At 42.6% G+C, this 12,466-nt stretch overlaps 1 protein-coding gene across 3 annotated transcripts; it reads right to left on the bottom strand.

Moving 5' to 3' along the window:
* Window positions 1-4,207: 4,207 nt before the first annotated feature.
* adad1 (adenosine deaminase domain containing 1 (testis-specific)) lies at window positions 4,208-10,436 on the bottom strand. Of its 3 annotated transcripts, none has more exons than XM_037459660.2 (13): window positions 10,323-10,436; window positions 9,688-9,838; window positions 9,411-9,551; window positions 8,937-9,107; window positions 8,336-8,407; window positions 8,123-8,248; window positions 7,745-7,868; window positions 7,378-7,551; window positions 7,173-7,248; window positions 6,903-7,059; window positions 6,173-6,407; window positions 5,869-6,001; window positions 4,208-5,763 (listed from the first exon to the last, which is right to left on the bottom strand). In XM_037459660.2, exons 2-13 carry the CDS (start codon window positions 9,824-9,826, stop codon window positions 5,650-5,652), a joined length of 1,662 nt encoding a protein of 553 aa, XP_037315557.1. In that variant the 5' UTR covers window positions 9,827-9,838; window positions 10,323-10,436; the 3' UTR covers window positions 4,208-5,649. The 3 variants fall into 3 exon arrangements, with proteins under 3 accessions (XP_037315557.1, XP_037315558.1, XP_037315559.1); XM_037459661.2 differs by lacking the exon at window positions 10,323-10,436 and adding an exon at window positions 10,181-10,316; XM_037459662.2 differs by lacking the exon at window positions 10,323-10,436 and adding an exon at window positions 10,071-10,191.
* Window positions 10,437-12,466: the final 2,030 nt, after the last annotated feature.

The raw sequence follows: 12,466 nt of genomic DNA, 5'->3' as shown, positions 1-12,466 counted from the left end.
CCCCCCCCCCCGTCTGCGTCGCTCTCCTCAGGCGAGCTGCAGTCAAGACGCGCTGCAGCACTTCATTCGAGGACTGGAGAAGGCCAAAAACAACTGTGTGGATGACAAAGACCTGGTTCTGGACATTCTGGAGGCCCTGGACACCCAGTTCCCGACCGTGAGTATTAATTTCAGACCATTTGGATAAAAAAAAAAAAGGCACAACAACGAACCTAAACCGGCCTCTTCTCCCCAGACGAGCTCCACGAACTGCACGCTGCAGACCAAGGAATCGCGCTTTAAGGACTTTGTGAAGGACCTGGAAAGTCATGTTCATCTACTCAAAACCTTGAGCGGCAAGCGAGCCAACTGATGCCCTCTGCTATTTATATTTACACACTGCACTAAAACCCAATTAATCTGCAGGCGGCGATTTTTAAAACACTGCAAAAAAGTTCTCCAGTTATTTATATGTGTATTTATTATTTAACTGATGTACCACATGTGTGTGCACGATAAGTGGAAATGACCTAATAAAATGTGAGCAATTGCAACAGCTGGTATTTGTGGTATTACTGCATTTAATGGAGACACAACGGGTCATTTTGTGCCCGATGCACACATTTACAACCAACACTTACAAAGTGAATATGAGAAAGTGACAATAAACCAACGGTTTGTGCCACAAGGCTGCGTCCTTTCACCCTTTTATATCAGTCACTATGTGAGCAATCTCAGCAGTAAGAGAGAGAAGAGATCCGTTCAACTCATCATTGGACATAAACATCCATCTGATGAAGTGTGGATAAGGAAGGAAACTAAAGCGGTGCTAATGCTTTCGGGAGTCTGATGCATCCAATGTTACCGTTTGTCTCATTTGAATGAACCACGGAGGTGCACATTTAACCGCTCTGGCATTAAGTATAGTTTCATAGCTAAATACACATTGGTTGCACACTCACGCTGTGGTTACTATACACTGATGGCATCGTGAGGAATTACCTTCAGAGCGTCTCTACACACCAGGCAAAAGTGTTGAAGAGCAGAGTTCAAATCACACTGCAAACAGTTGATTCAGCTGTTAAGTGTCAGTTGTACGAAAGAGCTGGAGTCATTATGCAGTTATCAGATTCATTTGTGACATTTAAGGGTTAAATTAACTCTTTGAAATGTAACTGTACAGTGTCGCACTCACAAGATTGGGGCAATATAAACACCAGCTTAGAGTTAAAATTGAATCTCAAGAGTCAAGAGGTGATGAAGCCAAAATTATGAGCGCATATGTCAGTGCTTCAGATGTGCAACAGTGTCAAGTTTGAGCATATTTTCTGGATTCTATATATATGAATGATTTGTATACTTTATTTTCCGTATTGGGTTTTTGTATGTGCGCGAATAAAAAGCAGGAAGTATAATCAAATACATCCTCTAACGATCGCAGCAATCTAAGCTGCAAGCAAATAAGTTCCTAAAGAAGTTCCGCCGATATGCAAACAAACCCACAGTTGGAGCCCATTCATCTGCGGCTTTGTGCCCAAAGTCCAGCCTGGAGGTTGTGCATTCATCATACTGATGGGTTAAAAAAAAATGAAAATAACAACAACTTTGAGTAGAAAATGTGTTGTTCCTCCCCCTAGAGATTGGATTGGATTGCTGAGGTGTTGCAGAGTAAAACATGCCTCGACATTACCGGCCAAAAAAAGAAAGAAAAAAAAACCCTGAACACCGCAAACTAGTGACGGCCAACCTACTTTCAGAAGAGCTTGCAGGCCGAGCCGCAATAGGCCACCTGAGGGATTTTACCATGCTGTAGCAGCAGGGTGAGAAGAAAAAAAATAAAAAATTCCAAGAGTCATCTACAGAGGAAAAAACGACGCTGCACACATTAGGCAAAATACAATTAATTCAGCCCACCCTTTCCACCCCAGGGATATATAAACTGCACAAAGGTGGGGGGGGTAAGTAAAGCAACACAACACCTGCACCAGACAACCTGCTCGTCACACTTGAAGCTGAAGATGAGTTTTTTGATTCGGATTGCCTTTTGGATACTTCTCTCAGGCGGCCTTCTCGCTCGGCCACTAGACCCGAGTGAGTTGGGGATCCCAGACCTGCAGACGGAGGTCGAATGCGTGAGTCCTTTTCAGCCGAATGCATTTCAGTCGCTCAAATTTCGTGCGTTTTCTGATAGTTGTTAAAACAGTCACCGTGTCTTTTCCTTTTTTCCACGCAGCCGTCAGACTCAATGTTCTATGCTCAAAGTAACGTGCCGGTAAGAAAACATTCTTTATCTTTTTACAATTCGTTTTCTTTCTTTCTTTTTAGAATAACTGCAATAAATGACATTGGCTTTTCGCCGTTCCTCACCATCACGATGGATCGATCAGATTGCGAATACTAAGCCAAGCACAAAGGAGTTCCTTTGGTTACTCCTCAGCATCAAAGGAGCACGAGTGTCAGAGTGTAGATGAACTTTTTCTCAACCACATGTGAAAGGTTCTCGAGTACAGGAAGTGAGCGCGGCGGGTGTCGCTGCTTCACCCGGTTCCTGCCGGTGCAGCCACAGAGTGGCGTCCGTAGAAGGAATAAAAAAAAAAATTAAAAAAAATCTCTCTCTCTAACAAAACACAGGATGCGTGCATCACCACAGCGCTGGACTGCGTAATAAGAGAACTCAACGGAACCGTCAGGGTGGAGTGCGACGACCCCAACGAACGCCTAACGGACGCCGTCGATTTCCTGGATCGTCTGACAAAGGAGTGGAAGGAAAAAGGCCACGTGAGTGACTCTGCGCTCTGTGTATAAAAACCAAGTCAAGCTTTAAGGGAGTAGATATGTGCGTGATGGACCGAACTGACCCCCCCTCCCCCCCCCTTTCCTCCCCAGGCACAGGCTGATTACAGCGAGTGCTCCTGTGAGAGATGGCCTCAGGATTCTTACAGTGAGTTTCTGAAACACATGAAATCTTTAGTTCAACAGACTCACACACTCCTTGCGTTAAACTAAACCCCCGCAAAAAAAGCAAGAGGGAGAACTTCATTTTAAAATGTGTGGTCGCGCTCTGAAGACGTGTCCGGCCGATTTAAGGATTTTGTTTAAATCAAGGCAGAGTTTAATGGGGTGATATCTATTTATTTAATGATCCTTTCATTTGACACTGCTGTAAAAAGAGTCATTACAATGTGTACAGGAAGCAACTATTTATTCATGAATGTATTTGTACTACAATTATTAAGTATATATTTGATATTTCTGTCATTTCTACAAGAATCTGCTGTGAGATTTATTTAAAGTTCCGGATCAATTTCCATCAACGAGGACGTATTTCATGCAAGCTCATGGAAAGCTCTGCATGTCTATTTATTTATTTATTTATTTCATCATTTCTGAGTTGACACTTTAAACTTGATGGTATAACTTAATAAAATGTCATTTTAAATGTGTGTGTGTGTCGCCGTTATGTACGTACATAAACTATGGAAAATGAGTTTAACACCTACAAAATATGTAGTTTTGTGTGTTCACTGTTCTCTCAATTATATATATATATATACACACATTATATATATATATATATATATATATATATATATATATATATATATATATATATATATATATACACATTATATATATATAAAATCAAAAGACTGTAGTCAAAAAGATCCAGGTAGTTAGTTCTCTGATCGCACAGATCCAAACCTACAAAAATGTCCTAACTTCAGCACTGATGCAGTAATATGGGGGAGGGAGCATGGTCTCTGGAGGCAGAGTTTCCGCTCGGCCTGTCCACGGGAGGTTTGAAGATGGAAAGTCACAGTGATACATTCACTGTCAAGTCATTTTAAGCAGTCCCACTTTGCTCATTCATTTGAGCCAAAAGGTAGATGCGCTTTGCAAATGTTGGAAGATTAGCTTCTATTTGGTGAGGAGCAAAATCTGCATGTGATAATAACACAAGATGTGAGGACACTGCAGGCACAACGTTTAGGCTACTATGTTCATTCTATGTGTCCTTTTTGTAAGTGTGCAAAAAATGCAAATGAGCATCTAGATGAACATTGTATAGAACAGTATCTTTATCAAATGGAAGGACCGAAGTCCCAAAAAACAGCAAGCTCCAACTAATGCCGTAGATGGTTGCTGCTTGTTTTTCCTTAAAAAGACCTTATTGAGGAATAAACTTTTGTAATCAGTTATTGGCAGTCATGGGTGCTTTGATGTCATTTTCTCTATATTTTATTTAGATATTTAACAATAGACCCTACAACAAAATAATGGCAGAAATGAAAAGCCCTGCAGAAGGTAATAGAGCCACAATTTACCAGCATGCGGAACATGTTACACGTCCTCCTGTGCATAAGTGCACAGCTTCTAAGAGCCCAGCTCTCAAATGTTTTCACTTTGTAACCACATCAAGAGTAGCATATCCTGTTTATCGCTAAACCTAGTAGTGTCACCTCAGTGATGGGCCCTCGTTCATATTTTACTGCTTCTGTTTGGAGGAACTAAATCAGTGAAACATACTGCATCAATAGCAGAGAAAATGATGAAATGTTTCAAAAGATTGAAAAGAGAGGGCAGGATTTAATTACAGGTACAACATTTAGATTGAGGCGAGATCTCTGCACTAAATTGTTCATGTCATATTTCACATAAAGGTCAGCAGTGATTGGCTGCCTGACGTTGGACACCCACACACTACATGGCCTTCGGTTCTACAACGGACTGTCCCCTGAATGACGAGGCAGCCAATTTCCCTCATAACTGAAATGCTAAGTAAAGGAATTTCCAACTCAAAATATTTACTACCAAGTACCAGTAGTCAGTAAGTAACATGGCCTGTTAACATAACACGGATACTGCTTTGGACATGTGCTGCTGTGCAAGTCAATGGAATCATCAATAAATGCAAAAAGCACAAGTATGCAATATCAGCAGAAACATCGCAATACAAAAAGTAATAAGTGATCCAAAAAAAATAAACAAACAAACAAGTAGAAAACCTGGAGCTGTACATACAGCTGGAAGCCTTGATCCTTGGACCCAAGCTCCCTCAATGCACTGGTAATCCCATCTGTGGCCCCAACCAGTAAGATGCAAAACACACTACTCCATTCACAGGAGCCCCTCAATGCTTTAAGAGTAAATGATTCACTGCATCGCCAACACAGGAAACCATAGCATTTCCTGCATGCACATGTGTATCAACAAAGCCTGACAAATTGACTATTTGCATCAACAACATGTCTTTGTAAAACACAGTGTTATGCAGCGACGAGACAGAGCACAAGGAAAAGTGGGGTTGACAAATAAACCTGTGCTGAACATCATAATTTGAGCTGGGACTAATTTCTTTTTGATGATTTGTATTCATTCAGAGTTGAAAACTAAAGCTCAAAGCACACACAAAAAGAGTAACTTTAGAAATGATTATTTTCCTTTTCAGATTTTTTATTAAGTGGAATAATAGTGGGCTAGAAAACAATGCCTCTACAAATGTCAATTTTATTTTTGTCAGTTGCATATTTGTACTCTTTTGAAAGACCCTGAATGTCAAAGACCATCGTCACAACTCCCCAAACAAAACACGCCTTATAAAATAAACAGGTGTTGAGATCTGAATCTCGTTCACAACAGAAACCAATAACCAGCACGATAAGTTTGTATTCACATATTGAAGTTATCGCTAACAGAATGCTTCACCAGCCAGGGACCGAAGCCCTGCTGCAACAGGTACGCACGCAGCACGTTCTTGGCCTCCTGGTACGGCTTCGCCATCCGCTTCAGTGAAAAGAAACATCGCAATAGAAGTAAGACACGTCACATAGCTTCAGGGAAAAGTTATGCAGGTGTTGGGGCGGGGGTGGGGGGGGGCGCCGAGCCTACCTTGGCTTCCCTGTAAGAGCTCGTGGCCAGCAGGTCTTGCCTCTGGGCCTCGTTAGCCAGCAACTTGAAGCGGTGCAGCATCGCTGCTTTGCAGAGGCGGCTGGCCAGAGAGGGGCCACTCTTAAAGGGAGACCTGCAACAGGAGAGTCGCCGTAAAACAGCAGCCAGGGGAACCTGTTGCACTTTGTAACCTACGATTTGATTTTTGGGTTGCATCGACACCACCTTGACGTTGACTTAATCCAAGTTGCAGTGAATATCTTGGAGCTAAATGCTACGTACAGGAACCCTGCGGTGAACTTACTGCTCTACGGTCCTTCCCTCCAGGCCGTCAACCACCTCCAGGGAGCTGTCTCCTTCGCTCCAGTTGATAGCGTGGGTCAACTGGCATCCGTCGCCCGTGTTGGTGGCCACGGCGGGAACCAGGCTGATGTGGGGCCTCATCATGCAGTAGAACATGGGCAGCTGGGGGGTGACGCCCTCCACCCGCTGGCTCACGGAGATCTTCATGCCACGGATGTCACCGCAGCCGACGTCGCCTGTGACATTACAAAAGTCAGCTTAAAACGTTTTGGCAAACACACATGCAAAATGAACTTGGTCGCTTTGTTCTTCCTTTCCTTCGGGATTGTGGAATGTTTTTTAAGAAAAAGGTTCGCTGTATATCAGGAGGACAGTATTGCCAGAAGTCAAATGACATGATGAGGTTTCATTTGTTCAAATAATGTACCTGTATATGCCAAAACACGAATGTTGGATATTATTATTGAGTGTGTGGAACTGACCGAAGCAGCTTCACCCAGCAGTACACTGCACTGAATTTAATACAATCAATCGTGTGGCTGTTTGTTCAACATTTCAGACATTTACAATATGTTGGAACTGATGTTTTTCACAAATTGAGATCTATTGTTTTTGTTTGACCCCACACCATCCATAGAGTGACTCATCAGTTGCATTTGCACTTATCGCCAAAGCGTCTCAAGTAAAAACCTAGGGATACTATAAAGTCTTCCCATTAGGACCGGACCTACCAACGAGGATGCTTTGGACGTAGACAGGCTCGATGAAGTGGCTGAGCAAGGCCCCCTGGTACCCGAGCACCTGCCACTGAGTGAGCTTGTCCGTGGCGGACATGCTGACCACCTTGGAGGCGGAGTGATCGAAGGTCGACGAGAAAACCGAGAACACCTTCAACAAGGAGCAAATCAATTTGTAATCACGCAATATGCAAAACTTTATTTTGGTTGCATCTATAATGAGAGAAACAGCCCCCAGATGAGAGAAAGGAACAGAACAAGCACCTTTCCCTCAACCGACAGGTGGAGGCTGATCTCGTTGTTGACTTGCCACGCCGAGATGGAGAGCGGGTTCAGGCGCCTTTAAACAGAGCACAGAGCTGAGGAAACTGCAGTCAAGCAAGGTCATAAGAGGTGGAGGAAAAAAACTCCAAAACAATGAGACCATGAAACTACCAATGCCACGAGGCCGACAATCACACACACTCACATGTGGGACGGGATCTGAGCGGCACCCTTCGGCAGTTGGTTCACATAGAGGTGGAGGGTTATGCCGCTCTTTAGGCTGAGGAGACCGCTGGTGCCGCTGCTCTGCTCGAAGACTGACTTCTCGGTCAGATTGGCGGTCTTGCTGAAGAACATCAGCAGGTGCCGGTACAGAAACCTAAGAGCACAACATCAGAAACGCTCAGTGAGAGGTGATGACTGGAATATGTGAAGTGACGGTTGTCAGTAGGTGAAGACATACGCGGTGATGGGAGGTCATTTCTGACCCGATAGACCTGCATTTATCAACAAGAGCACTTACATCAGAACAGAAATCTGTGTGTTGACCACATGGGCCGCATGCAGTTTACCTCATCAAGGACCTCCTTGCGTTTACAAGCGCGTGCGAGTCGTGCACGATTCTCCCACTCTTCGACGCACTCTCTTTGGTATTGAAGTTGCCTGTGCCCAGAGCGACCACCTCGCAACCGCTGGCTGGAGAGAGAGAGGAGTACGTACAGGGGAAAATGCATGGAACAACATTTACTCATATTTATTATACATGCAAGTCGACAAAGTACCTGATGCCTTTGTAACCATGTGAAATCCAAATTATCCGGCAAAAAATAAAAATCCCAAGTAAAATATTTAATTGAAGTTGACAATATATTTAACGGCATTCAATGAAAGGATCGAACCACAAAAATATCTTTGAAAAATGGACCAGGAAGCTGTGAGAGCTCACTTACAGGTCTGAATGATGAACGCTGCTGTGGTTCCTGCACAAAGAGAGAACTCCGGGTGGCTGTTCATCAGCTTAGTGAGCTGATCTCTGACAGAGTTTGAAATCTGAAGGTTGACAGAACAGGTCCTTTCTGAGAAAGATGGAAGAAGAAATAGAGATTTGCCATCTCGCTAATGAGAGATTCCAAAGAGAGGGTCTTATAATCCTCCTAAATTACCATGAGTGGCTCTGGAGTGGTGCATATCAGAAATGGAGGACTTCTCTTTTACTGGCAGTGGTGGAGGGACATCTGGGGAGAAGATCGGGCATGATGGACATGAATGAAGAGCACAACACAATACTACACTTATTAGATTTTATCACAGACCTAGAGTCCCTAGAGTAACTTTCAGAAACACTTCTTTATGCCACCCAGACAAATTGCTGATCATTAATATTTAATTAATTATAGAATCTGTTGACTGTGTATTTTAAGAACAGCGCTCTTAAGTCAGTATAAACGCTCAAATTCATAATGATCTTTTCCCTTTGTTCTAGTCACCTGTTTTTTTCCTTCTTCATTAAAGCACACAATTCAAATAATTAAATACAATATTGTATTGTATGGAGTTAGTGTAAACAGGTCCCTTTTAATTTATATTATCTACATAGGTTGTGAAAACATTTTATGCAGTTTGATAGAGATGTATTTTCAGTGAGAAACTAAATGTTTTTATTTCCATTAGGCATCCAAATCATTTTGAGCATATGTTGAGATGTACTGTAAGAAAGTCACAGCCAATCCTTCATATGGATTTGAGTCAGCTTTGTATCCGAACCTGATGCTTCGGGGAGTGAAGACTTTGGACTTTCAAGGGTGGGCAGGAAGTCCAGCAGAGCGAGCTGCGCCGCTTTTTGGCGGGCTTCCTTCTTGGTTATGCCCATGCCGGTCGTGTACTCGACCCCATCAATGACCACACAAAATGCAAAATAAAGCCCTAGTTGGTTCCCTGTGGAGACAATTGTTCACATAGGTATTTAAGAAACAGTTGAACTATCTTACAGATGCTTTTTGTAGTCTTTGATGACAGGAAACTGAACATCTTTGGTTTACAGTGTTCTACACACAGAACTAGAAGGTCGTAGAAGCCTCCATGAGCTTAAGGAATTTCCGAGGATTCATTTTGTTTTATAAATGTTAAAAAACAAAACAGTGAATCGATGAAAAGATAATGGGAAAAATTCATCAAAAACAAAGTAATAGTTAGCCGATGTTCTAAATTAAATTAACAGCCTGATAAACTTCACTGCACCTGTGGTCACCGTCTCCTTCATTTCCAGGTGGAACTCCAAGATGGTGCTGAGCTGATGGACCAAAGACACAGCGTCCAACTCGCCTTGGGTGTATTTGTCAATCAGAACTTGAGGTGAAGCTGGTGGCTTGGAAGCGTAGCCTTAGTGGAACAAGAAAAAGTGTAAAAATGAAAGATTAATAAAGGCACACCAGAACAAATATTCCAATTGACTGTTTGGGGATTCGCATCTGAATTAATTATTAGATGTTGCTGAGCAGCATTCATGCAAACTCACCACGTTTAAATGTTTTTTTCCCTTGGTGGTCTAACTGGTCTTTGGTGGGACTATTCAAGGTTGATGGATGACCCTTCATGAGGATTTCAGAGAAAGACGTTCCTCTGGAAACTCGCTGTGATCCACTGGCTGAAAACATCCTGTAGGATTACTGTAGAAAGAAGAGAAATCCTAAAAACTCTTTAACTGACCACAAAGTACACCGAAAGAAATACGGACATCTTGGGTTTGCTAGGTTGCAAAAAGGTTCAAGAGCAGCCGCGTATGTTAACAAGTGGTGTAACGTTAACAGATATTCTAACGTAACAATAAAATATGGTGGGATATTATACAACAACCGAATCATCATTATCTGCAAATATACAAGGAGTAGTTAACGTTACATCGCCACAACTTGAGTTTTCCATCAAAAGTTGACGTGAACTTCCTAACGTTAGCATTAGCATCGGAAGTTAGCTAGCTTCATTGTTAGCTGTTATCTAACTTAAGCTACCTTTCGTCTAACCGTTGCGTCGTCGGGGCAACTGGCGTTAGATATAAGTTAGTAACTAATATCACTCGTTGTATAACCTTAACGTTAGTTAAATTAAATTAAACAGCAAAAAAGTTTCGGTAGCAGTCTGGACGCAGCTCACGTGGACCACGGGGCGCGTGCGCGTGTCGGACGCGCGCGCCGAGATCATCTCCGCGAGAGGACGGACTGCACCGTCACGCGCTCGAGTCCTGGTGATGTTTTAGTTGGACGCTGAGGGGGGGGGGAAGAGTTCACGTTAACATCTCCTACTATGAGCCGATAGCAAATGATTGAGCATCTGCATTTATGCATGACCTCTCAGCACATAAGGTCACTTTTTAGGCCTGAGATATGTTTGCATTGGGTTTTGTTCCAATACTATAATAGTAAGTAGTTCCGAAGTAAGTTGTGGAACATAGACGTGGGCGGCATTTGAAAGGGGGCTCCATTGTACTAAATGAACTCATCTTTAATCACCTTTACTCCCAACACCAAGTAGATTAGGAATTTCCCTTCATGTGGATCACTTAAAATACTTTAGCCCCCTCATACGGATAGTAACACTTTCCTAATTTGTTATTTATAGAAAAGGCCTGATCTTGTCATAGACAACGGCAAAACGACAAGGCAGGTCACGCGACCCGTGGCCTAATTTTTTCTTACTACGACAACAACAAATGCTTGATTCAGCTTGAAGATAATGTGTTTTTCGCTTTGCAGAACATAGATGAATGAACAGCCGTATTTCCGGACAGAGAATGAAGCAGTGAAATGAGAATAAACATGATCTGTCTTAAGTTAAGTCCCCGTATCTTTAATTCAGTGTTTCTGACGTTCCAATCGGTGAATGAAGAGTTGAATAGTGCCTCGTTACACTCTACTACAGTGTGCATGTGCAGTGGATTGAGGGGGCGGCTGACTGTGGTTAGGGGCTTGACGGTCTGTGTGGTCAGGAACTGGCAGAAATGAAACTTTTGTTCGAGAAGGGGTTGTAATGATAGGATACTGGCGTCAGTGTTTGGAACAAGCAGCCCACGGCCCAGCGAGCAGTTCAAGGTCCCCGTAGGAACAAATACGACAAATTCGCCCCCTCAGTTTGTAAAGGGACGAATTTTGAACTGACTTTCTCACCAGTCATTCGTGAAAAGGGAAAGGACGGGGTCTGAAATGAGTGTGCACGCTCCCTCCTTCTCTTGATCTGCCCATGAGCAGCTAAGGCGAAGGAAACGGTTGAGTCTCGACCTTAACCTCGACCCAGAGTTCCTAATGACGAAGCTGGAGGAGAAACTGTTGCTCTTTTTGTGTCTTCTCTCAGGGGTTTAGCTGCTACTCTTCCTGACTTTCATGGCAGAGTAAAAGCAAAGCCAAAAAGGGAACAGCTGTAAAGTTAATTTAATGTATCCTTGTGCACGAAATGTAAGTGATTGGGGCGTAATTGCTGAAGAGAAAAATCTATCATGGGGTTGTGTGTTTTCAGCATGGAAAGAACAGCCTCAAATCGGAATTGAAACCCCCGACTCTGGAAATATTTGCTGTTATTAATAACTTGGTGCACATTTGCACCCTCCTACAAAATCTGGAAAACTTAAACCCCGACAGAAAGCCATTAATCGCAGCGGAATTTCCCCCCTCCATGTGAAATTGTCAGGACCCACTGCCATCACTACCAAACTCAAGAAAACCTTGAAACTTGAAACCAGGCATGTTGCATAAAAAAAAAAGATAAGAGAGTGGCACCAGAACAGGTCACAGGTATGAGGTCATGACACACAGGATATGACAGTAATTTGGAGATACCCACAAACAGATGCAGACTCATATTGTGTGTTGAGATATCAGCCCTCCAGGTTTGCAGGCTTACTTCCGCTTCCACACACAAGGCAGCAATTCTGGTCGATTTATACATAGAACTGGCTTTCTTAAACATAATTATTATTCAAGACTTCCCAATATTCTTTTTATGCCTTAGTATATTGCTGAAATTTTCTTTTTATATAGTTGAAATTCTTGCTGCATTCACATCGTACTAAGAATTTTTCACAGTAGAGGGCAGTATAGGAATGGACAATAAACTGAAGTAGGTGCCAATATCTGAAGGGCCTTTCAGTGTCATCCAAATGAGGTACAAGTAGCTGTCTTCAGAAAGTTTTTGTTTGGAATAAAACGAGTCGCTAATTCTAGATAAACTGTACACACTATAATAAAACTGAATGTTTTAATTGAATTTAATTTCCTTTCTTTCTAAAATTCTGGTCATACAGATAT

Source organism: Pungitius pungitius, chromosome 2, assembly GCF_949316345.1.
Source record: "Pungitius pungitius chromosome 2, fPunPun2.1, whole genome shotgun sequence".
Lineage (NCBI taxonomy): Eukaryota > Metazoa > Chordata > Actinopteri > Perciformes > Gasterosteidae > Pungitius > Pungitius pungitius.
Note: the sequence above shows the minus strand (reverse complement) of the source record. Positions and strands in the feature narration are given on the sequence as shown.

What these genes read in the sequence shown, in the direction of transcription:
- adad1 (XM_037459660.2), bottom strand. Translation starts at nt 9,826, where the DNA reads ATGTTTTCAGCCAGTGGATCACAGCGAGTTTCCAGAGGAACGTCTTTC. An exon ending in GCAAGGAGGTCCTTGATGAG is followed by an intron (nt 7,552 to 7,744) that starts GTAAACTGCATG and finishes TTGTGCTCTTAG; the next exon opens with GTTTCTGTACCGGCACCTGC. An exon ending in CGTCCAAAGCATCCTCGTTG is followed by an intron (nt 6,408 to 6,902) that starts GTAGGTCCGGTC and finishes GTAATGTCACAG; the next exon opens with GCGACGTCGGCTGCGGTGAC.